This window comes from Filicampus tigris, chromosome 16, assembly GCF_054856515.1.
Source record: "Filicampus tigris isolate MCC_2025a chromosome 16, RoL_Ftig_1.0, whole genome shotgun sequence".
NCBI lineage: Eukaryota > Metazoa > Chordata > Actinopteri > Syngnathiformes > Syngnathidae > Filicampus > Filicampus tigris.
Genome location: NC_141232.1, coordinates 3441860 through 3467220, shown reverse-complemented (window position 1 = coordinate 3467220; position 25361 = coordinate 3441860). Strand labels below are relative to the sequence as shown.

The window sequence follows — 25361 nt, the reverse complement described above, 5'->3', positions numbered from 1 at the left end:
ATCTGTGTCATAGTATCAAAGCATGTTTACACAGTTGCTTTGATCAGAATCATTCACTCTTTTTCACTTTTTGAGGGACATTTAGCAGACATTTTATGTGGTATAGACAGTTCAATAATAAAAATCCCTACATGGTATTTAAGGAATGGTTAATGAGTGAATAATTCCGAGCATAGTTTTTCAGTATTCCCAAAAATGTCCGTGACACTTACCCGAGCATCTTCCAGAACATTCCTGTCTTACAATAACCCAGTTGATTCTGGATTATAACCATGTAAAGCACATGTAAACGGAATCTATCATTGACTTACTACTTGCAGAATGTTCCTTCACTTTTCAGCTTCAGTAGCTGTAGGTCGGGAGCCAAAATGGCGCTTGGACGCCCCTAAGTGGACAGAAAGGGAAGCGAAGAGGCAATCTTAACATTGTGTTTCTGTGGGGGGGGGGGGGCAGTTAGTTGGAAGAATTATGGGCTGTCACTTGTATAGCGCCTTTCTACCTTTGGACGCGAATACAATGAATTAGCGTCCAACATTATAGTCCTGTTTTAAAAAGAAACAGTAAAAAGCTTGACAATTAATTAAATTTCCTAGAAACATGGTTATTGGCATTCGGTTGCGATAAACCTAAAATCTTACAACTAATTACTTCTTAAACTATCAAACATGTCATTTATACTTATTATTACTTTTAAAACATCTTTGAGTTCAAATTACTCACCTAAAAAACACCAAAAATACCACATTAGCTTATTACTAACAACGAGCTACTAGGTGAGCGAGGACCACACTTAGGTGCCCCGGGTGTGCCTGAGTTAATTTATCAATTACCAGCGAAAGGATTTGCACTTTAATATCCACCTGTGATGTAAACACTTGCATCAATGTTATACAGTACTGATTTGTGGGCATGCCATTAAAATGCTGCTGTAACTATGCTAACACAAAACAGTCAAGAAGCCAGTGATTGGTGTTCAAATAATTTCATTTATAAGCTCATTGTTTTCAAATGATGAATGACTTGTAAGCTTTCAGTGCACTTTATACTTCATTAGTGTGCTTTGCATTCATGGGTGACAAAACACACACACTCACTCACACAAAACAAAGACATTTGATTCATTGTAGCCAAAGGTCACATGACACGCTGAAGTCACCTTGACAAAATGTTACCTCCAGACTTTGTGACACCACTTTTGTCTACTTAAACCTCCTATTAACTTTGGAATCGATTGGCCCCCATACAATATTTTACAAAACTTAATGGAGACAACTTGGCAAACTAAATGCGCAGTGAACTAACAACAGGATATACTTTAGTCTGTGGTGTGAACAATGTTGTTGTACTCATGATTGTTGTTTCAGATCAAGTTTTGATCAAGGTTGTTTTAGGTTGTCTTATAATTAATATATTTAAGGCTATTGAGGTAGTCACCAAACAAAGCAAACATGAACACGTAACATAATTGCCACGCAAGAAACTCTTTGTAATTTTTTCTTGGAAGTTGAAACTTCTCATTTTCAATTGAGTTAAATGGTCATGATGGAAGCAACGAATAACAGGAGAGCACAAACTGAAAAATCTAATCAAAATTAAGTCATCATGTTAACTCACGATTATACAAGTTTTCCCAGTCGCCCCCATCAAAAGATAATCTACATGCAAAAAATGTGACTCATTCAAAGACAACCAAAAGCTTAGGAAGAGGGCAACATGAAAGTTAAAAAGCAAACGCAAACACTGCATTCAAATAAAAATCAAGGTTTCCAGTTTGAATGAAATAAAGTGGACCCCGCAGATGTGCGGTCCGGTATTCACAAACATACCAATTCGCAGAATTTTTTTTAACCAAGCCTCCATTATTCGCTGAATCTCACCTTTTCAAAATAAAAGTACGACTCTTGCGCCGTCTTGGTGTTAAGGAACAAATGTTGAAGTGAGTTCAGAAGTACACAAAAAGAGCGCTTTGGCGCCAACCTTGTGGCGTCTTTATGTCGAGGACCTGTGTTGAAGTGAGTTGAGGAGTTTAATCAAAAGTCGTGCTTTGCCAAGGAACTATGTTGAAGTGAGCCAAGGAGTTTCATTTAGTCAAAAACAGTGCTTTGCCGCAATCTTCTGGCACCGGCTGGCATTTGTAAGCCTTTTGGGGAGGAGAAACAATGACTTGCGGATGTTGGCTAGTGCCGGCAAGGTGAAAGCCGTCAGCTGCTCTTCAGTCTTTTGGCGCGGAGAACGGCGGAGGCGTCATCCTCTTGGCCGGCGTCGCCGTCGGTCGTCCGTTTCTGCTTGAGCTCCCGTCGCTCTCGTCTCTCCTCCATTTCCCCCAGCTCCTCGGCGAAGAGCGTCTTGAGTGCCGGGATCAGAGTTGGGAGAACCTTCAAGTCTCCCAGGCGCACCTGACGCACACAAGAAGGACCTTTTGATTGTATCCACATTAGTATGACAGCAAACCCATGACAGTTGAAAAGTCGCAAAACAATTGAAAGTCGTATCGCAAGACAAAGTCGAGCGGTCGCCTCACCCGCATGTGATCGAAGGAGATGCCCACTCGCTCGGTGAAGTCGTCGCTGAAGAGCGGGATCTTGGCGTAGCGCTGGCTGAAGTGATTCAGCATGATGAAGTCCGCCTGCATCCTCATGCCCACGTCGATCGCCTGTGATGTTGTGCTGTCAGGAAAGGGAAAAAAAAAAAAAAGGAAATAAACAAAAAGCCAGTTAAATGGCATGACATCATAGACACTGAACACGAAAAGTGATCAAGTGAGGACTCACAAATGACAGAAAATTTTCGAGCAACATTTTCGTGGTTATCGCAGCAGTTCCTGTATGGGGCGCTTATTTTGTAACACAAAGCACCAATTATGGTGGACTTGATGTTCAAAAATAAAATCTCTCATTTGATACATTGTTCAAAAATAGTCAATTAAAATGCTTCATTGATCTGGCTACTAGAATTTTTGCTCCAGAAACTCAGCGCATTTTAAATACTAAGAAACTAATACATTAAAATGAAACACTAATTATTAAAAAGCCAGAAGGCGCAGCAGCAAAGGTGGATGTTCAGTTATGTTTGCAATTTTGGGAACCCCCGTGGGGGACCAAAGTGTGCATCTGGATGCTGTTCTGTCTACTGGGCTGTTAGGGTGGTTGTTGTTGTTTTTGGACGACAGTGTCAAGTTTGTCAAGACCTGTGCCGTTTGTCCACCGCCTCCTCCTCCAAGCCATCCTCCAGCGTGGCCTCGTGGATCAGCAAGGTGGCCTTCTTCCCTGGAAGGCAAAAACAAAACGGTGGTGAAAATAGTCAATCAGTCTGTCGGCAATAAGGGGGGGAGGAGCTTCCTGCTGCCATTTCATCAATGATGAGACCCAACGGAAGGCATCGGACGGATCTGAGATCATCTTGCAGTGACTGAAGGAGCATTGTTTCCGCGTGGGTGGTGCGAGCGACTCACCCATGCGCACCAGGGCGTCGCAGGGCATGGTGTCGCCGGAGAAGACCACCTTCCAGCCCGACTGGTGAGTCAGGCTGCAGGCGAAGGCGTTCTTACAGTGACGAACTGTGCACGTCTCAAACTGACAACACAATCAAATTCAGCTGTGACAGCAGCAAACAGCAGTGTTTAAAAAAGAAAAATCTAAATATGTTACAGTAAAAATAAGTTTTAAAAGAAATAGACGGAGGACTTTTTTGAAGGATTAAGTGGCATATGATTTTTGGGGGGGAGCTGCGAGTGAAAACAGCAGCAGTTTATAATAAAGTTTCGTGTTTTTTTTCCTCCTGAAAATCAGATTTTAAGCCTTTTTATTTTTCATCACAAAAAAATGCAAATGACAATGGCATGGAAATGAAGTTTTTCTGTTTTTATGCCTTTTGGGAAACAGAAATAATTACAATAAATATTTTTTCTTGACCAAGTAACCTTTTGTCATATCGTACATGTAAATACGATTCTTAAAAACAAACGTTTGAAATGTTCAGCAATTCAACATGATAAAACGAGCCATCAAACTAGCTCGGCTGGTCCTATTTGTTGAGCTCTTTGTGTTATTTTTTGCAAAACAAAGTGATTCGAGGAGAGTCGATTCCCGACTCTTAATGATTCCATAAAACCGCCCCGCCTTTAGATGTGTGCGGAATGTCGATTAAGTTGAAACCTTTTCCAAGGCGTTGTTCTTCAGCAATGCTCCGATCAACGCTCGCGTCTTTGGCTTGGGAGCTTCGGCTTTGTGGCACAGGGCGTTGTTTGGGATGAAACTGAAATAGATGACAAGTAAGACCACGTCAGGGAAATTGAGCTTTTCATAATGCGTGCCAGGCTGCTTCCGGGTGCTCGAAGGTGACTGACGAGCGCCAAAGCCTTCTGGCACCCGCAAACAGGCATGACGCCATGTTGAAAACGTCTACAGGCAACGCTGCGCTGACGTCATACTTGATGTGACGGAGGATCTCCTCGCAGCCGTCGTGATACTGCCGCAGCCAGCTCAGCATGTCCGAGGGGGCCAGCAGCAACACGGGACCCCAGGCCTTCCCTAAAGTCGCCTGACGCACCACCGGGGGGGGGGGGGCATCACATCACCAGCAATATGCAAGGTCACAAAATATAGTAAGAATTTGTCAAGCCGGGTAAAATGGTTACAACAAGAACGTAACAAACTCTTCTATGTACTTTTTGGGACATACCAGGGCACGTTGTCGTTGGTACAGAAGCTTGACCAGACCCTGACAACAAGGCATAACCACATTAGGAAACAACTTTTTTTTTTTTTTTTTTTTTCATGACGTGCGATGGAGCCGCCTCACCGTGTGATGGTCGGCGTGCATGTGCGACACAAACACGGCTGAGATGTGAGACAGAACCTCGTCCACGCCGTCGCCGTAGTGCCTGCACAGTTGCCCGAAGGTCCCCTCGCCGCAGTCCAACAGCAGCGAGCGGCCCGCGCTAAACAGGAAACGCAACACTTATCATTAAAATGACTAAAATGATGGCTGTAAAGAGCTACGTTTCCAGGAAATTGACAGAATCTTGTGTCTTCGCTCCCACCCACCTGATGGTGACTAAAGTGCTGCTGACGTTTCGGATTTTCATGGGCAGAGCCGATCCAGTTCCCAGGAAAACAAATTCGGGATATTCCGCTTGTTCTACACCAATACACAAAAAAGACAAAAATACTATCAATGCAATAAAAAAAAAAAAAATAAATCAGACTCATTGAGTAATACGTTTTATAGACTTGTATTCACTCACTGGCACAGTTCTCCAAAACAGAAAGGCAAATTGTGTTTTTGTCACCCTAGTTGTAATTTACTGAAGAACTGAGCCATAAAACAAAAGGCACGGCATATTTTAACACCAAAATGTCAACCAAACATAATGAAAGTCAGCTAGCTTAATGCTAGCGTTTAATACAAAACACAATAGACTAAGCGGAAGGAATAAGCTAACGGAAGTCATCACTGACGTTTTTGACAAATTTGAGCATGGCGCAGCGACACATTCACCCAAAAAGAAAAAAAAAACAAAAATTTAATCAACAAAGTACAGCTAATTATTCTTCTTGCCCATAGTGCTCGGTGCTTCGCACCTGCCTGTACAGTGTAAAAACCCGAAAAAAACCCCAAAAATGCCTGACAATATGCGATAAAACGTGTGTGCAAAAAATTAACTGCATTATGGCGGGTGTTGCAGTGAACACTGGCGACACGATTTGATTTGAACTCACTGGGAAGCGCTGCGGAAGCGCCTGAGCGCAGCTGCCGACATTTGTCCACTTCCTGCAAGAAATTGGGCACGTCAAAGGCCTCTTTGACAAACTCCTCGCGGCTGCACGGGGGGATGGCGTCTCTAAATGAAAGAAACACAAGAAGAGCCCTTTTTTGTTGAGCATTCACTTTCCCGTTTAGCTTTCCCACAGAACCAAGCAAAACGAGACAATAGTTCAAACTGGACAGAGACAATCGCTTTCAACACGACACGGCGGGTAGAAGCCAACATCGTACGTGACGTCACGCCCCCGTGGCAGCATTCCGCTATTCCCTTTCACACAAAGTAAGCCGGACGCTTATCAAAGACCAACGGCGCGTAAATTGACCTTTGCCACTCGATGACCGGTCGCAGCTGGAACTTGAGCAGACACTCGGCTCGCACCGTGGACGCCTCAACAGATGCCGGGGGCTCCTGTCAGCCGGACGACAATAAACAATTCACCGCAATTTGCATGAATGGCTGACAAAAAGGAAGCAAGGTGGACACAAATGTCCGGCCAAGCGTGTTACTTTAGGCGTGTAGGCGGTGAGGTGCGGGAAGATGTCGGGGTGGATCATGTTGAGCTGCGCTTGGATCTTGTGGCTACGGACGTTGTGGGCGGAGCCAGCGTGCTCGTTGAGGATCAGGTGCTCGGTGCTGGCTGGGAACCTGCGACGGAGACGATTCATTCGATCCCGACTCGCTTATCTTTCACTCACTCAGGTGAAAGAAGACAGGAAACGAGAAAACGAACTTTGCCATCCAGTCTCTGTACTGATCCGTTTTCAGCAGCGCCTCTGGAGTTATGTGCACCACCAGAGCGGGGGCGTCCTCCGCCCCCCCATTGTGATACCTGCGGGCGGGAGAAAAGGTTCTAAGCGCCTCCTCATTGACACGCACTTGTACAAATCTGTGTCTTTGTGTGTGTGTGAGTAACCTTGGGCTGACCTTGAGAAGTACTGACTGTCGCAGAGCGGCGTGACAAACTCCTGGGACGGACACTCCACGATGACAAACACCGGCCCCGGATCGGTGGGCGTGCACACCTGCTCCGGTCGGATCTGACCGAATCAAAAGTCAACTTCAAATCCTCACATAGCGATTTGGGCGTATTCGATTCATCGTTTCAGACATACAGTCAACTATGTATTCATTCCTTTCTAGGGATTAGGGAGTGGGTGAATGATTCTGAATGCAGAGAACATCCCCAACACCAAAATCACTATTAAATGATTTTTACATCGTGGACAGAGTCAAGTTGGACAAAGTCCCATGTGAGAAACACGCACCTCTTTGCCATCATACGTGATGCTTTTCCCGCCCTTCAGAGTGGCGATGAGTGGGCCAATCGCCGCTGTGCCACTATAGGGCGGAAAACAACGCGCTTTTATTTAGTTTACATCAGCAACAAAACTGGATCGAAACCTAATTCACAACCACAAATTCACATCAATGCCATGTCATGCGACATCTTGTGAAAATCATCTTTGAGGGAGGAAAACGTGTCCAAAAAAGCCAAAATAATGGATTTGGCGCATTAGATTTGACTCTGAATCAAATTTGGTTTCCAGCTTCTGACCCAGTGTAAACAGTATGGCATACAAACAATAAAAAGTGAAACAGAATACACACGAACGATTTATAATAACAATAAACTAAGACAAGCTTCCTTGGAGGAGGTCCAAAAGTTACTCACACAGGAAGTCCAAGTTCTTTGGCCTTGACCACCAAGAAGTTTCCTTTCTTGGGATGGAGCTGACACACAACACAAAATGGCACTTTACTTCAAAAGGTGACATGCGCACACACACACACCCGCGCACCCCCCCGCCCACCCACACACACACACACACACGAGGTTGCCCTACTTTGCATATGAATGCGACCACCAGTGACGTGTCTCTTGTAACTCTTCTTTTGTCTCCTACAAGAAAAAAAAATACATTCATTGTCAATTCATTATCAAAAGTGCAACAGCTCATCAAGAAGTCACCTGGATTATGTTTGATATGCGACATAAATCACCTGCTTGGTCTTTGACATCATTAAGGTGATCGCCGTCTCTATGGGGGGAGGTCGGGCTACTACCTGGAGAGTGCCGTCTATTCCCTGTTGAGGCTATAGAAAAAGAGGACCAATGAGGAGAAGAAAGGCCAGAAATGATCCACATCACCAAAGACGAGCATGCTGAGAGGTTTCCAACTCACCAAAGATGGGAACTTGCACAACGCTCATGGTGTCGTCCGTGTATGTTTGGTCCGTGTACGGACGAACGGCTGACGGGGGGGGGAAAAAAACAACCGAAAATTAAAAGCGGGAACAGAAGGAAAAAACAGCTGTGATGATGAGTGGAGGCAGAAGACGTACAAAGTTTGATGCTGTCCAGCGGCCCGGAGAAAGTCTTGATGGCATTCACGTAGCTCTCCTTCAAACACAAGTTAGGTTAGTCAGCAAGTCACTAAAGAAAAAATTATTAGCGTAAAAGTCACTGTTGTGAATAAAATATCTTTTCACAAAAAGCCTGTTTCCTTGTTTAGTCCAAAAGAGGTGGTTTGGGTGAAACCAACCCATGTTCCATTGCTGATGACTACAAAATGGAGTAAGGTAGAAAGAAACTTTTTTGTGCGATGTAAGAAGAGAGTCTCATCTTTCATTTGGTCGTTTCCGTGTTGACATAGTCACAATACACAATATTGTGTGAGCCTTGAAAGATCAGCCAAATTGGTTGGTGCTCAAGAGGTTCTCGTTTTTTGAAAATGGCTGGCAATGAAGTACTTAATACATGTCAGTCGTGTGGAATTTGATCACTTAGTCAAGAGTCACGGACAACCTCAAACATTTTATAGGAGTGAACAATTGGCCCAAATTCCACATTTTCATGACTTCCTCTTCCCTCCCGATAGTTGTTTGAGTGTGTCTCTGACCAGCTGAGGAGGTCCCGAGAGGACGCAGTCGGGGACTCCAGTGTCCTTCAAGGTGAGGATCATTCCGGAAAGACCGCCCACATTCTCCCAGCTCATGCGGGTCAAGAAAATGTTGTCCAGGCGGGACGCTCGCAGCCTGCAAACGAAATGGGAGTGACAAACAAGACATGGCAATATCAGGGCAGAAAGCATACCAGGACACATATGGACAATCCACAATCACAATAACAAATAATCATCATAATGCAGGTGTGTATCTTACTTGTGTTCGTGCATGAGTCTCTGCGTCCCTTCCCCACAGTTAAACAAGTACCTAGAGAAGACACAGGACTTAAGTGATGACGTCACATTGTGTGGTCGTGACGACGCACCTGTTGTACTCGGAAAAGACGTAAAGCGACGCGGCGTTGTCCCGACTTCCGGCGCCGACCACCTGCACATACACGGTGGCAGGGCCGTGCACGTCGCCGCGTTTGCTGCGGCTCTCTTTGCTCTTCAGCCTCCGCAGCGGCTTCGGTGGCTGCTTGGTGGGCCTTTTTTTCTCCATCTTGTTGTTGTTGTCGGCCATGAAGCGACGTGGTTGCCAGGTAGGCCGCAGAAGAGGACAACGACGCGGGGCGAGGAGCAAAGGACGAGCGACCACGGAGAAGCACAACGTGACCGCACTCAGCACGTTCATAATATTTGAAAACGCGTCAATCAAAAAACGTCGTTATGTGGAATCTTATATGTCAACCATTTTCCAGACGACATTTAAATTAAAATGCCCTCATAAAAGTTTAAGAAGGCGAGAATCAGGCTCGGAGAATTTGTTGTTTGCAAGTTGACACACACACATGTGAGGCACACCATTTCCGGTATGTGTTGATGACGTGTTGGAGGCTGGGCCAATGACTGCCGAGGCTTTCCCTGCGCTGTGGACCAATCGGAGGTAATGGGGCGTGGTTTGACTCGACCAGCAGAATAAGATCGAAAAAACAACATTGCTACCTTTCAAAATAACAGAATTATTAATTTCAAGTTAGAAACTATTGGTTATTATTCAACTATTTGTTTTTAGTAACCGTAATTTTGTCATGTATATTCCCATTCCCCCCCTCATGGGGTTCGATAGATACTTTATTGATCTCTTCAGGTAAATTTGATTAAAAAAAAAAGGTTAGTAGAAAATACATTTACCCATTAATTATCCGTCCACTGGAAATCTATTTTATTAAATGACTGAACTAGTATGTGCAATAGAGCTACAGTACCGGTATTGCATTATGCAAACTTATCAACAGACGAAGGTATTTATTTTTTTTTCTATTCAAGTCCATTTTAGTCAAGACAGTCATCAAGAAAGTCAAGGCAGAACACGCACACATGGTATTGATTATTCTTCGGGTCTTTATTTAGATTCTCTCAACATATCCTGGCTTACATCATAAACAGCTTCAGCCTCTCATTGCGTACTCTTCAATCACTGCTGACATGACACATTTGAGAGGAGACCAATGCTTTCAATTCACACACGCACATGCACTCAGCATGTTTCCAGCAGGAGGCAACACTTCCTATCTCTCCATAATAATAGTAATAATAATAATTAGCATTCATCTGGATCTAGTTGTGATGTCGCATCGCTGAGACACGCTCTCATCATGACGACTGTGTGTGCGCGTTTGTGAGTGTGACGTGAAGGAGATGAACGTGTTTTTTTTTTGCTCGCAGCTTTGCTTTGCATCTGGCTTGAAGTCTTTATTGTTGCAATTAGATGAACGGACAGATGTGTGTGCGCGCATTCATTTTGCTAATGGCAATCAGTCCATGTACGAAGGCGCGCTGGGAGAAGCCGGCATCTGATCCAGAAGTCTGCACACGTAAGCGGCCACGTCCACCGGACGCTCCTCGTACATCTGAATAAACGGATCCTTCTGGAAAAACAGGTGCAAAAACATGTGAAGAATGTGGTGCAAGCACATGTTGAGAAGTAAAGTCAACTCACCAGCAGCTCTTTGTATTTTGGCCTTTTGGACTCATCCTTGGTAAGGCTTCAAAGACAGGAGAAAGTTATCATTAGTATTATAATCATTGAATTGTTTCCTAACCACCTTTTATAAAGGTGCACTTTAGCATCCTGTCCCTTAAAGAGCAGGCTTTATTTTCAATTGTGACGTAAACGGTATTTTTTAATTCATGAAATGATTTTTTTTTCGTCTGGCATAAACACAAATTCTAGATGAAATACCAAGCATTTTACCCCCAAAATGAAGAAAGATGGAACATATTCCCCACAGAAAATATCTTACTATAATTTAAAACAAAAATACAAGAAAAGAATACTTTTCCCCAAATAAAAAAATGTTACTTTATAGAAAGAAAAATATGGCTTTTTTTCTAGGGGAAAAAGATTATTTTGATTTGGAAAAATCCCTTGAAACAAAATGCATTTTTTTCCAGAATGAACGGTCTCTAATTCCATATACTGTATATAGATTTTAATAAATGTTGCAATGATTTGATTTAAAAAAAAAAAAAAAAAAAAAAAAAGAAGTGAAAAATCCTTTCATTAAAAAATTTGTCTAAAATCTGATTTTATTGTGGTGTTCTACATTAGCTAATCTTCGATGATGCGTTCGTGGTGTATTTCCCTCCCTTGGTAGCATGGAGCCGAACTCAAAAGTGGCGAAGAATGCGTTCTCACCACACGTTGACGAAGGAGATGAATTTGGGCGAGAAGCGTCTCTCGTCAGAGTTGCTGAGCTGCGGGGGGTCTCCCCGGACCACCTGAGTCAGCTGATCGAACACGCTGTTCCATTTGGGGTACGGGAAGCGCCCTGTCGCCAGCTCGTACTGCAACGCCACCGCACGTGTGCGCTTATCAAGAAGAAATACTTCCAGATAGCAATCGTGCCGCTCAAGAGTGCAAGCTCACCAACGTGATTCCCAAACTCCAAACGTCCGAGCGCACGTCGTAACCTTGCCGCGACGCGCACGGGTCGATCCGCTCCGGCTGCAAAACAAACACACACAAAAAACATTACACAAGCACAAAAATGTACACACTACTGTCATAAGGTTTCAAGTTAGGGCTTCAAAAGATTGGGTTAGGGCTTAAAACATCGGTTAGTGTTTCAAACAAGAAATAGGGCTTTAAACTGGATTTCAAGCCAGAGTTAACGTTTCGAGTTAGGTCTTGAAAAAAGGGTTATGGTATCAATCCAATATGGCCCCAATAAATAAAGACCGGACGCATTTCCAGGTGTGTGTGAGAGGCGCTCGCCGGAGTCACAACAGGCACGTTAGCATGTTGGCGCATGCCCAAGCGGCAGCGGCATTTCGACGCTGGGGCCGTCAAGCCTGTCACATGACCACAAACACAACACATTCCACACAGTCGAGTGCCACACGGCTCAAATTATAACTTGAGCGTATTCACTCACATGACTGTGTGTGTGGGTGTGCGCACGTGTGTGTCCTGATTGCCAAATTTAGAATGGAAAACTGTTGGGGGGCAGAGCATGTGCGGGGGTGTTGGTTGCTGAGCGTAACCCCCCCCCCCCAAGAGAGAAAGTAACTCGACTCAATGACGTCATTACAACTTTGGCATACTTAACTTTTTTTTTTCCACAGTAAATTAAAAAATATATAATTGGAGTTGTGAGGGGCAGAAATCCAAAATTATTTGAATGTTCGAGTTGATTGAGTAGTTTGTGGCGAATCCCTTACACTGTTGCACGAGGCTGCCCCCCGCGCGTCGAAACTGGTGTGAGACTTACGGCCATGTACGGTCGGCATCCGGCGTCGCGCGTTTTGGCAATGGAGTCCACCAACTGGCCGCTGATGCCGAAGTCGCACAGTTTGATGTTTCCGTTTCTGTCCAGGAGAATGTTTGACGGCTTGATGTCTGAACAACAACATCAAATAAACATTCTTTATCAGCTCGGACATGTGGAAGCCTCCAAAACGGCCATTACGACATTGTGATACAACGAACGATCTCGATTTCAAGAGGGCCTTGCTCAGTGCTTGGACCCGAATAATAATAAAAGTATATAATAATAATAATAATAATAATAATAACAACGTGTCTTACCTCTGTGGATTATTTTCAAGTTTTCTTTTAGGTGGTTAAGTGCTTTCACAGTCTGAAAGTAGGAAGAAGTTCAAAGTTAGGCGGGGAAACTTGAGAGGTAGCAAATGAGGACGAGGACGACGGGGAGGTAATAACTCACGGCTAAAGTAATTTTCCCCAAGATTTCCTCAGGAATGACGTCGTCTAGTGAGCAATACACAAACTTGTAGAACTTGTCTAAGGAGGTAGCCATTAGTTCCATGCAGATCCAGCAGTCGCCCTGCAACACGGAACATTCCAGAACATTCGACACACCTTGGCTCATCCCAAAAAAGTAGCCACAGCGCTTCACTATTCCACATTTTCTTATGTTACAGCCTCAATCCAAAACGGAACGTGTTGGTCTGTGATACTGACCTCTCTGAAAAGAGCTCCATAGAACTGCACAATGTAGGGACAGTCGCTGCTGCGCATCACCACGTCCAAGTCCATGAGGAGCTGCTTCTGCTCCTTCTCGTCCACCGTCGAGCGGATCCTCTGGAAAATGGCGGATTATGCAAAACGTCGGGTGAGAATGATTTATTTGAGGGCAGCGTGAAAGCTGGTTCAGGGTTGGCGGGTGCGCCCACCTTAACCGCCATGATCTGGTTGCTGGGCTTGTGCACCATCTTGTTGACGGAGCCGTACGCCCCGCGACCGATCTCGCCCAAGTCCTTCAGGTCCTCGGCCGTGAAGTCCCAAAGTTGCTCGGGCGACAGCTTCAGCTTGCCCGACGACTCGATGCTGTGTGTTCTCAGCCTCTCGCTAAAGCGGGAAAAATCACATGTCACGCGCACGTACAAAGGCACCCATTTTTCACGGAAAACGTACAGTGGATATTTATCAGTGTTAAGATTTTGGTGGAATTTTTGAGGCCCGCCAGTTGCCCATCCCTGTTCTAAATTCTACGTTGCGGTTAGGTGTGGATGGTGAATGAGCGTTTTCCAAGATAACAGGACAAAATGGCGGCGGTGCCGGTGGAGGCGGCTCACATGTGCGGATTCTGGAAGGGTTGTCCACCCGTGTTCAGTGTGAATCTGGTGGTGGGTTTGATGGGCGGGTTGGCGAAGTTCAACTTGAGGGCTTTACGTTTACCTGAGCCAAAACAAAATACGTGGAGCAAAGTCATCAACTGTCAGGACGGACTTTGAACGCACAACGAGACCGAAGAACATGAGGCAAAAAAAAAAAAAGAAGATGAGTGAGGAGATGCTGCATGCCACGCAGACACCAAGTTAGTGACCAGATAACAACTTCATATTTGGGCCTGCGCTGACACATGCAAGAGTAAATGAGCGCCATCTCGAGGCAGGAACCAGCAAGTCAAGCTGCGTTCAGCTTCCAACGTCCCCAAATAACGTCAAACCACCTCAATAGGCCGCATTTCAGTCTGCAGTTAGCTGTTCTGTGAAGAATCTAGACAGGAAGTTAACGTTTGTAACACACTGTTTGAAATTGTAAAAACAACGCAAAAATAGGTCTCCTTCAAAAACGGAAGACTCAACATTGGCATCCAAATACATTTTTTGTCCAGTCTGTTTGTGATTGAGTCATGTGGACGAATGATTGTCAAGTACAGTGACAGCTTCATTTTGATAGGCTACTTCCCGTTTTGTTCGCATTGCTGCTGGCTTGAGGAGACTTTCAGCTTGTACTTTCTGCTGAAAAAATTGAAAATGATGTGAATATTCTGTGGCTGCTATCGTCCAACTCTTTGTGATGACTGATAGGTATCAACCGCTGTGTTAGCAAGATAAGCTAACCGCCAGTTAAGAGAGTTTTTCATTGTTTTTAACGAATTCATATTCAAGTGGTAGTCTTTTAAATGTACTGATTTTGATTGTGCAATTATTGACATGCTGTGGATAAGTGGTTCAGAAGATGGATAGATATTAATTTACATTTTATCTTCTAGCCCGCCAGGAAGTAGACGCGGCACAAGCCCGCTCCTGACGTGGATTAGCAGTGAGCAGCAGAACACACACACACATCCACACAAATATTAGAAGTCGTGAGCGCCCACGTGCACGCACACACACGCACACGATGAGGTTGGTCTTACTTGGGGGGGCTCCAGACAGGTTTATCAGAAAGCCTGGAGGCGAGAACACAACGTTTACTTCCTGTTCAACAATTTCCTGTTTGGACCGACATGCACGTGCAACATCCAAGATGGCCGACACGGAGGCGTGTGCATGAAGTGGGCGAACATAAGTAAAAAAATGATAAATAATATATAGAAAGTGACGGGAGGGTGGTCTCCTTGTGGGCAGTCTCACCGTCGTTCCGCGTTAGCGAGCGTTAGTTAGCAGCGTGGAGGGAAAAGAAAGAGCAGGAAGAGAAAACATGGAATCATCACATTGTACAGGAACACTGGAAGAACTCTTTGCAATAAAACATCACCACCAAAACTCACTCAGGAGCGCCCTCTTGGGAAAAAAAAAAAGACAACAGTTTGACCGATCAACACGATGACTGATTGCTGCTTTGGTCCGGTGACTGCACGGCTATTTATTAGCGGCTGATCTCAGAGCTGGGCATCGCCTAACCGTCACGAAGTTCCCAAATGGACTTGGTACCAAATGTTACCAAATGGCCGGTGATTGGGGACCACTGGTTTAGGAGATGAGGCAGCCATTGAATGATATGATGCACATTACACACTGATATCCGACCAAGAAGAATCTATCAGTTCAAATCAACAAGGCCATCGATAAGCATCCTGTAAGTGGGGTGATTCCATACTTCTTTTTTCTTATGAAACTATTAAGATCACCAAGTAGTGTTATCTTCTCCCTTTTATTCTGGATTCAAGATCCACATGCAACTACAATAATGTGAAAGCAGGCACAGATAATAATTTGCTCATTAGTCACGCTCATCTATCGTTGCCTACACAAACTTGCAGTCAATGCAATGAAATGCGAGTCTTACCTGTTTCACTCTGGCACCTCCAGCAGGTGTTGGCATCTGAAAAGGGAACATTTTTTGCATCAGTTCATTCATTTCACACTGCAGGAATATCAATAAATGTTCAACAGAGCTTCAAATCGTATACCTGAAAGTGACAATTAGACATTTCGGATCCATTCATTCATTTGACATTGCAACACGAAAGATGCATAAACAATCATAAGTGCTAGATAGTGTGGCGGGGAAAGTTTCTGGGTGAGTTTGGCGCGTAAAAAAAATTGACTTATTGCCCACGTCAAGTCCTAAAGTGCCACTGATTGTGTTCAAGTGACTGAAGAACGAAGCCAAGTTTAGACAATCTGAGTCGTGAATGTCAAGGGTGTTGCAGTTTAATCGGAGAAGACTCAACAGCAATTGAGTACCTTTATGCTGAGGTAGCAAAGATATAAATATCATTTTAAACAGATGTTCAGAGAACATTTAGCAAAGGGAATTGTTTTTAAACTGTGCATTTTTGGAATGGAGTTTGGTTGTCCTGGCTCCATCAAGAGGAAACAAGACAGAACACAGTTGTAATGACCTAAAATGACTCAAGGAAATATTCAGGTAGTATGATGCAGTGTATATATTTGTTTGTGATATTTGATTCGTTGCCTGATCCTTGCTCTGCACCCCTTGGGAGTCTTTTGGTTCAGGGAGTAGCCAAACACCCAGGCTAACTCCAAACAGTAGTTTCACTGATCAACAAAGAATTGGAAGGAGAATCATAACAAGACAAAAAAAAAAAAAAAAAAGGTTCAAGGACACATGCCAAAATTCAACAGGAAGTTTGCTATTCAGGCACATTCCTTCAGTAGTGCACCCATGAAAGTTTGAGAAAAAAAATTGCTTCAGACACGACTCGCCGACCAAATGGGTGGATGTCAATCGTCACACCACTTGAGAAAAAGTGTCAAGGACACATTATCGAAATTGAACAGGAAGTCGTCATTTTTGGTTGAAACTTCCCTCAGAAGCGTCCCCGGGAAAGCTAAATGAAAAAATTGCCCCCAAGACCACTTTCATGGATGAAGACATGACAAGTCTATCCTAACACATACATGAAAACATCTCCAGGACTAATGCCCCAAATTTACAAGGAAGTCAGCCATTTGGGCGAATTACTTCAGTAGTGCCCCCCAAAATGTTAGAAAAAATGACCCCCGACACCAGTTACACTGATGGACGTGAATTTAAGTCAGATGTCAACGATGGTGCGGTTTCAACGGAGGTAATGACGCAACGCCGACTGAGTACCCTCGTGTTTAGGCAGCGAATACCTAAATACGAATTTAAACAGACGTTCAGAAATTATTTGGCAAGGGAGTTGTTTTTGCATTGCGCAGTTTTGGAACGGAATTTGGTAGTGTTGGTTCATTGATTCCATCCATAGACAGATCACACACTTAATCTACTAACTCTATTGAACGTACAGGTAATACGATAGATATTTGTTGGTGATGTTTGATCCGGCGGCCGCTCCTTGCTACGTGCTCCTCGGGAGTGTTCTCCGTCCAGGATTGTAGCCGGCAGGAGCCCCCGAGGCTATCACCCGAGCACGAGTTCACCTTCTCTGGGATTCATCCATCCGTCCACTGGATCGATCGATCCATCGATCGATCATTCATTCATTCACTCATTTACTGATTCACTCATTCACTCACCCTGCAGGCTGCTCACGCTGCTAATGTGCTGCATAGGCTGGTGGTGCCCAGCCGGGGCGGCGTTCACCGTGCCGCCGTTGTTACTGCTGTTCGCGGAGGTCTTGTTGGTAGCGGGACTCGCCATTGTTGTGTGTTTAAATTCCATCAGCGGCGCCGGGCCGGCGGCGGCGGCGGCGGCTGCTGTCTGGCTGGCTGTCGGGCTGCGCTCAGACGCCTCTCCTGCTCGGCCCACGGTCAATAATGTCCGTTCCGCAGCACCATGCAGGCGACGGGGAGGCTGTCGGCGGGTGTAGAGGCCAGTAGAAGTTGAGGGATTATGGCTGAAAACAGCTTGTGAGGAAGCTGGCTACCTATGAGGGAAGGCGGCGCTCACAACAACATCAGCAAGGGGAGGCTAAGCTAAGCGAAGAAGCTAGCAGCGGCCAACAAGCAGCGATCAGCTGACCAAGTGACACTGACATCTCTCTCACTCCCCTTCTCTTTTTTTCCACACCTACAAATCCTTCTTTTTTCAACTAGAACTCTTTATCTACATTGTTGACAACACCTCCCGTTACTCATTTTGTTTACATTTATGTGTATTCATTTTTTTTGATCAGTTGACGTTCAGTTTTTATTTAATCGACAAATGACAAGTCCCACGCCCACATGACATGAGCCAACCACACACTCGCTAGCCAAAACAAACCAGGAAGTGAGGCTAAAAATAAACATTGCACTTTAGACCGATGCCTTGCTTCACATCTGGCAAATTTAACTTTCGGAGGTTAATTAGTTATAAATTATATAATTATATTAATAGCTTTCACGTTTGCTTTAACATTCTTAATTTTTATGCGTTAATTCCACCATCACAAGATGGTCTCTCCGCTCAAACTTGATGTATAAATCCAAGATAACGTCATTGCTGTGATTGTTGAAACTAAGTTTATTGAGACAAAGTCCAGTGTTGTACAAACGAGGAGCCAATAAAGTTGGGTGCTCGCGATGAGTTAACCAAACGAACATGGACTGCGGTGAAAAGGCCAATTACAGTCAAATCCCAACCATGGATTCGGCGGGGACGCTTGAAAAAGGTCGCCTTGACGTCTCGAGCGGACGGCCGAAGACGAGGATGGCGCTCCAAGTCAACGCGTACACAGCGACCACCTGGATGCTTGTTGTTTGGCGAGCGTGCAATGGCATGATGTCTTTATTCTTCGGCTTGGCAACGTACGTACAGGTGAGCTTTTGAACTCGAGCACGACAAAGTTACTCACGTTTAAACAACAACGGCACCACCCTCAACTTTGGACTATGTTGTGCAGATCAACGACCCGGATGCCGCCTTGTGGATGGTAAATAATAAAGACACGGAAATAAAACATACAAACGTTAGCAAGTCGACTTTTTTAGTGATTAGTAATCGTGCTTTGCGCATTTTTTCTGTTGTAGTTGGGTTACGGTGTTCCCGCCCTCCTCTGTGCGCTCATTGGACTCAAACCCCACGTGACAGGTACGCAAACCAATGATGCCTCATTGTGATTGAGCTGATGCTACGAGCCTGCGATACGTAAACACGTCTGCCGTTTTGGATGTGGCATGTCTGCCGCATGAATCAACGCAAAGAATTGGAAACGACAACCCGCAAATTAGTGCCTCTCATTCGTTGTTGCGGGAATTTAAAGTTGGAGTTGAGTTGAATATTGTTCATAGGACATAATAGTATTAGCATTAGTCAGCAATTTCTGTCTGCAAAATTATGTAGTTATAATTGTTCAGTCCTATGAAATATCATTTCTGTTTTCTATTGTTTCTATTTGTGCAGAGATGTTACCATGGAGATGCGTGGCTGACTTGCACATGATGCTGTGCACTGGCATGCTCCTGAACATCGGAAGGAAGCTTTACAGCCAGAACATGACAGGAATCTTCCAAGAAGAGGAGGCCAGGTAGGTGAATATTATATTTTTTATAATAAAGATTAAATCTCTATTTTTTTGAGAGAAAGTCATAATACTACAAGAGCAAAGTCAGATTTTGGTGCGTGGGGGTGGGGGGGCCTTGGATATAGTCAAATTTTAAGTTAGTTTGGCCATACTTGAGACTTATGACTTCCTCTCACCGCTGTTAAATTGTCTAGTAATGAAATAAAAATACATGTTGACCTAATATACACCTCATATTCATTAAAAATGTTTTTTTTTTAATTTAGGGAGTTTGGTGGTGTGGTGTTGACACTTTTGTGGCTTCTGCTGTGTCGTCACTCCGGAAGGTGCAGTCAACATCAACACATTAAACAGATCACATTTGTATTACAATATATAAACTTTTGATCGATTTATGTCCACGTTTTGTGGTCCTCCAGGTCGGCGGTGGGCAAGCTGAGAGTGGTGGCCGCCATCCTCGTCACCCTCTTTCCGTTTTTGTGCTGGTTTTACTTCCACGTCCACGAGGAGCTGCGTGCCAATTGGCCGTCGCACTGTAAAACCGCTCTTTAATGGCAGCAAAAAGACATCTTATTTGGCGTATGACTGAAAATTATGGACCAACAACAGTGTTTGATGAAGCAAGATGTGCAGTTTTGATTCTATGCAATTTCATGTTATTTAATTTTATTAAAATTATTTGTGTGAATCGATAAGATACAAACACTTTGTTACTGTAATGTAATCGTCTAGTGATTTTGTGTTCTCAGTACAAGCATTATGAAAGTTAATAAGAAGGAAACTATTTTTTGTGCATATTTTTTCCCATTGTTTTCAAAATGGATATTGTATAAAATTGTCAGTAAAATTAATTTTGTCTTTTTATACATAATTAACTTTCAGTGTTTTTTTTACTTGAAATAAATCAGTTGAATCTGAATTCCTACAGTATTTTTTGTATCCATACTTTGTGTCAGTAATTTTACCACCTCAAATTAAGCGTTTTAATAAATTAGTATTGGTAGTTAGTTTTACATCCTTCAGAGGGCAGCACAGAAAGTTAAACGTGTGACTTACACGAAGAAGACACCACTTCCGCGTTTCCTTCGCTTACCTGAGATCAGTCGTAGCGTCTATCTTGGCCTCTGGCGCTTCAAATATCTGATCTGAGAGCAGCAATGTTACAAGACGAGTTCCGGTTTCTCTTATGTCACCTTTTGTAAACTTGTAGGTTTAATGAAAGATGTCGCTAAGTGTTTTGATCCACCGACTGAGCTGCAAGCGGTTTGGCGGTGATTTTAAAGTCTTACAAAGCGTCACATTTACCCACCGCCTCGCACGGATACACAACGGACCAATGCGCACGCTGCCACCGCCGCCGACGAGCGTCTGCTGCCGAGTAGGTTATTTCACCACCAAAGTCCATTCAGAAAAGTGTCAATTTAATGCTGAACACGTGATCTGCTCTCGATTGACGGTGCCAGAGTGCTATTTCTGGAACAAAATGTCTTTTGCTGTGGCTTTACAACTATACGGCACAATGTCGAGGCTGTTAATTACATAGTCAATGCAATTTCAGTGTATTAAATGCCTTAGTGTCCTCAGTTCAGTTTTTTGTTGATAGTACTGTAGTGTGGCATTATAGCCAACATGTGCTCAAGATATATATAATATAATAATATAATATAATTTTCATTGTTAATTTGATTGACAGGTGAACATGTCAGATAATCCATCATGCTCCCTCATCCATAAATTGATTGACAGGTGAATGAGAGGCAGTGGCACTCCTGCTTAGCAACGAGTCAACATTCGCAAAGCGTCAAGTGGTTTTCCACACTTCCGCCTCCACCTCCGCGGGACAAACCCAAAAAGTCCGGGGTGAGTCTATTCTTTCGTAATTATTTTTTGATAAAAGTAACTTTCCAGCATTTAGGGGTACTGCTTTTTCTGTAAAATGTCTGCAGTGAACCCTCATTTATCAAAGCAAAAACGGTTTCGTTTTATTGTTTTCTCCCTGCTACATGCTTTAAATGTTTACATTTGCACGTTTTTGAAGGTGATTAACGCTTGGAGTCAAAATGAAGATGAAATGGTTCTATCCAAGAATGAGTGGTTTATCGGTACCAGCAGCCAGTCAGACCCCAAGAGAATGAAGGTCTAGTGAGACTGCATGAATGATATTGAATTTTTACTGCATTTTGATCAATATTTTTTTTTTGTTTTCAATACTGTACTGTACAGTATTTATTTTAACATAAAAAGCTATAGAAAAAAAAGTCACTCCGTGGGTAGGTGCGTTCGCAAAAAAAACGCAGTGAGAACAGGGGTTCACTGTCTTTGATTCAACACATTAACAATTGAGATAGTAGCCTGGAAATGTTGAAATAATGGTGTGAATTTTTCCTGTAAAGCCCGTCACTTGGAAATCTTTAGCAGTAGCCTTTGCCATCGGGGGAGCTCTGCTCGGCGGGATGAAATACTTGAAGAATGAAAAAGAAGAATGTAAGCTACCAAGTACACGTTTACCCGTACCTTGACTTACAAGCTTGGTAACACAACAAATTAAACTTGTAAGTCAAGGTAGCACAGAATTAAAGAAGAGCATTGAAGCCTCACACTCATATGTCCCCAACGATGCAATGGGTCGCAGTGATGGAAAAAGAGCGCAACAAGTCGATCGGGCGACCGGCGCTGGGCGGACCGTTCTCACTGGTGGACCACAACGGGAAGTCGGTGAGCAGTGACGACTTCCTGGGCCAGTGGGTGCTCATCTACTTCGGCTTCACACACTGTCCTGACATCTGCCCCGACGAGCTGGAGAAGATGATGGAGGTGGTGGACGAAATTGGTAAATAAAACCGCCAGTGAACCCCGTATATCACTACGGGGAGAGTGTGTGCGCGTGTGGATGTGTGTGTGTTTGGGTTTATGTGTACATTCCATACCCACCCACCATTGGTTAAAACCTGAGATATTTTATATTTAAATATGAAAATGTTCGACCAAGCCATTTTATTTAGTCGGACGGAAGTCTGCTAGCTTAATGCTAACATATAATGTGAAATACCATTGACTAACTAATGGAAATTATCACAGATGTAAAACTGTCTCTGCCTCTTTTTCTTGCTCTTGGTCAAGCTGTATCACTTTAAGTAGAGGTCAGTGCTGCCTGGTATGTTGTTGCGGCACGACATAGTACTGCACTAAATGTGCTAAACTCTAAATTCGGACAGTACAAACCCATAAACAATTGCTGAATATTACGGGGATATCAGGTATTCACTGTACTCGTGCTCCAGGAGCATTTGTAGGCGGTTCTGAGCCATCACTTAATGATCCCTTTGTTTTTTCTTTTTTTTTTATCCAGACAAAATCAAGTCTCTTCCCGATCTTACGCCCATCCTCATCACCATTGACCCTGAGAGGGACACCCCAAAGGCCATGGGGGCCTACGTCAAAGGTACGCCGTTGTGTGAGAAACGTGACCCGCCACAGATAAACAATTCAACTGAAACGAAGAAGATGCGAGATGATGCTCAGTGTTAAAAATTGGAACATTACAGATGGATGCGTGTTGTCAAGAAAGAAGCTTTGAAACCTTAAAGGAGAAGGACAGTGGTAACTTGGCTTTAGAGTTTTTCAGTTCCAAGCTTTCACTTGGTCCGGTTTCTTGCCTTGAATAACAAGCAATCTTTGGATACAAACTGAAAAAAACTGGAGCAATGGAGGTACCGTAAGGCCCTGGCATGAGGGCAAGGAGAGCCACAGTCGCTGTTTATTGAACATACAGTCAAAACACAAATAGAAACTGACACTGACGTGGAGCTGCTGTAGGCCACAACTCAAGTCCAGATGCTCACACACGGTTGGCCAACCCAACTCCCACAAACTGTCACAGCAGACATGACGTCACTGAGAAATCCCGGCTCGACTGTTCTGCCTACGACGATTGTGTTAAACCTTTGTTTGAAAGGAAGCTTTTCAGGTCGTCAACACTTTGTTTTTGTTCTTCACGTTTTTTTCTAGAGTTTTCTCCGAAGCTGATTGGCCTGACGGGGACGACGGCTCAAGTGGAGCAAGTGTCGAGAGCTTACCGAGTTTACTACAGTCAAGGACCCAAAGATGAAGACAACGACTACATCGTGAGTCACCGCAAACAATCACGGAAAGATGGTTCAGCACCAAACGGCTTTCCTCAGTTAGTTAATTGCATACTAGTAGGCCAAAAGTGACATTAGTTGCGGAAACATTTAGTGCGCCCTAATTGTTCTACTAGTGCTATGAATTGCCTTAATAGTGAGGACGAAGAGTGTACTAGTATGGACTTAAAGATGGATATCAAGGATATGCTGTTGAGTGGGGAAATTGTCTCCTTTTTCCGTCTGTGGTGGCGTTTGTCATGTTTGTGGTTTGTGGCATTTGTCAGGTGGACCACACCATCATCATGTACCTGGTCGGCCCCGACGGACAGTTTGTGGACTATTTTGGTCAGAACAAAAGAAACGTGGAGATCTCCAATGGCATCGCGGCTCACATGAGGAAGTACAAGACGGAGAAGTGATTGGACGCCACACAGGACAAACAAACATCTGGAACAACAACAACAAATATCAAAAGTGGCTCTTGTTGTTGGTTTGAAAATGAAAAGATATTTATCAAAATTCCGAGCTGACTCCTCGTCTTTTGTGCTGACGTCTGGTGTGATGTTCTTGCTGAGATTGTGATCTCAAGCGGTGGATTATCTGACGCTTGCTTGCAACATACGTTTTGGCCCAAAAGGAAATGCAAACAGTTTCTTCCAAGAAACGGCTCATAAATTGGAAATCACATAGAAGTTTGTAAGTTTCGGTACCCCTGTATCGTCGCTGTCCTGTGAAAAACCTTTTAAAAATGTCAACGTTAATGCGATGTCTAACGCAGACACACCATTCACGTGAAAATGAGAAAAATACAAAAAATGGACATACTGTAACAGTTTTTCACAGAACAGCGACGATACGCAAAATCATGTTTCTTATGTAAATCAAATGATCAGCACTTGCTTGAAAGGTAACCGTTGATTGGTTATAAAATAACAACAAATATGAAGGCAATGTCATTTAAAAAAAGAAACAGCAGCTTCGCCCTCCCAGTTTGCTTGGACTGGCGCCATGACATCAGGAAGGTCCATGTTCATATCAGATGACTCTAATAGAGAAGATCACATCTGTAAGCAGTTGGCAAAGACACTCCTGGAGTTCTCCTGATTCCGAGACCTCCTGGCTTTGACTTTGGAATTGGTTCCATTCTGTTGATCAGGAAGCGAAGCCTCTTTCTTCTTCATCAAAGACTCAGTAATGTCATCAACATCTCCATCCTCACCATCATCATTCTCTGCTGATTTATTGTTGTCTACTTCTGAATCTTCAGGTTCCACCAGCCCACCTAGCTCTTGTTCACCTTCGAGGCCCAAAACTCCACCTGGGTCGTGCACATCACAGAGATCCGCTTCCCCACCCGTCTCTTTGCTACTATCAATGTCCACCACTTCACCAGGGTTTCCATTGAGGTTCTTCACACTACAGGCACCCAACAACCCAACACGACCTTCTTCACCACCATATTCCACTTCCCCACCACGAGAGTCCACAACTCTTTGGGCTCGTTCACTGTCAAGAAACACCAGATCATCAGCGTCCAACCATCCGAGCTCATCTTCAACATCAAAGTATACGGTCTCACTTATTTTGTCTTCTACTCCTCCAAGGTCTTTTACCCCGTCAAGAAGAACCACATCCTGACCGTCAACCCATCTGCCTTGAGCGTCTTCCCCAGGTTCATCCTCACCATAGAGTTCCTCCGCACCATCAGGCTCCTCGTCTCCGTAACCTTCATCACTGCCTCTGACGGTGATGTAGTCGTCAACAGGTGCAACGGCCATGCGTGCAAGAGTGGTCTCCTTGTAGGCGCAGTCGTCCGTCAGGTGAGTCATGGTCACGAAAGCATGGTTAAGGCCTTGTCTGGGCGTTGCTCTGCTTCCGGCATCCACGCTCAGGAACCACTTCAGGAGACATACAAACTTGAGCCAGTCGT

The 25361-nt window shown here is 44.1% G+C and overlaps 5 protein-coding genes across 13 annotated transcripts in view; 2 read left to right on the top strand and 3 right to left on the bottom strand.

Moving 5' to 3' along the window:
• shisa6a (shisa family member 6a) overlaps nt 1-801 on the bottom strand; it is a 47508-nt gene extending 46707 nt beyond the window's left edge. For 4 of the 6 annotated variants that reach the window (XM_086056687.1, XM_086056692.1, XM_086056691.1 and 1 more), the window contains exons 1-2: nt 721-796; nt 312-385 (exon numbers count right to left, since the gene is read on the bottom strand). The gene's annotated coding sequence lies outside the window, so the exon portion shown is untranslated. Of the gene's footprint in view, nt 1-212; nt 386-720 lie in introns of all 6 variants that reach the window. The other 2 variants (XM_086056688.1, XM_086056690.1) reach the window with 1 other exon arrangement.
• A 164-nt stretch (nt 802-965) lies between these two features.
• On the bottom strand, nt 966-9529 carry elac2 (elaC ribonuclease Z 2). The gene is made up of 23 exons (XM_086056537.1): nt 9039-9529; nt 8930-8980; nt 8668-8803; nt 8111-8168; nt 7951-8019; nt 7769-7861; nt 7612-7667; nt 7440-7498; nt 7033-7105; nt 6692-6804; nt 6498-6596; nt 6274-6412; nt 6090-6175; nt 5721-5842; nt 5046-5139; nt 4801-4939; nt 4681-4719; nt 4430-4539; nt 4155-4254; nt 3452-3572; nt 3188-3266; nt 2522-2666; nt 966-2396 (listed from the first exon to the last, which is right to left on the bottom strand). The coding sequence occupies exons 1-23, from the start codon at nt 9344-9346 to the stop codon at nt 2202-2204; spliced, it is 2484 nt and encodes an 827-aa protein (XP_085912663.1). The 5' UTR covers nt 9347-9529; the 3' UTR covers nt 966-2201.
• Nucleotides 9530-10038: 509 nt separating this feature from the next.
• map2k4a (mitogen-activated protein kinase kinase 4a) lies at nt 10039-18808 on the bottom strand. Of its 4 annotated transcripts, XM_086055352.1 has the most exons (14): nt 18639-18808; nt 17380-17656; nt 15698-15733; nt 14826-14858; nt 13756-13858; nt 13354-13528; nt 13142-13261; nt 12885-13004; nt 12746-12797; nt 12429-12556; nt 11585-11662; nt 11354-11502; nt 10655-10700; nt 10039-10583 (listed from the first exon to the last, which is right to left on the bottom strand). In XM_086055352.1, exons 2-14 carry the CDS (start codon nt 17522-17524, stop codon nt 10470-10472), a joined length of 1299 nt encoding a protein of 432 aa, XP_085911478.1. In that variant the 5' UTR covers nt 17525-17656; nt 18639-18808; the 3' UTR covers nt 10039-10469. The 4 variants fall into 4 exon arrangements, with proteins under 4 accessions (XP_085911478.1, XP_085911477.1, XP_085911481.1 ...); XM_086055351.1 differs by lacking the exon at nt 18639-18808 and having other exon boundaries at nt 17380-17997; XM_086055355.1 differs by lacking the exons at nt 14826-14858; nt 18639-18808 and having other exon boundaries at nt 13756-13846; nt 17380-17996.
• On the top strand, nt 18065-20226 carry tmem220 (transmembrane protein 220). Its single transcript, XM_086055357.1, has 6 exons — nt 18065-18601; nt 18687-18716; nt 18814-18874; nt 19187-19310; nt 19574-19633; nt 19727-20226. Exons 1-6 carry the CDS (start codon nt 18386-18388, stop codon nt 19857-19859), a joined length of 624 nt encoding a protein of 207 aa, XP_085911483.1. The 5' UTR covers nt 18065-18385; the 3' UTR covers nt 19860-20226.
• Nucleotides 20227-20396: 170 nt separating this feature from the next.
• sco1 (synthesis of cytochrome C oxidase 1) lies at nt 20397-23953 on the top strand. The gene is made up of 7 exons (XM_086055356.1): nt 20397-20685; nt 21054-21167; nt 21701-21791; nt 21940-22137; nt 22657-22749; nt 23316-23431; nt 23716-23953. The coding sequence occupies exons 1-7, from the start codon at nt 20530-20532 to the stop codon at nt 23848-23850; spliced, it is 903 nt and encodes a 300-aa protein (XP_085911482.1). The 5' UTR covers nt 20397-20529; the 3' UTR covers nt 23851-23953.
• The last annotated feature ends 1408 nt before the right edge of the window (nt 23954-25361 follow it).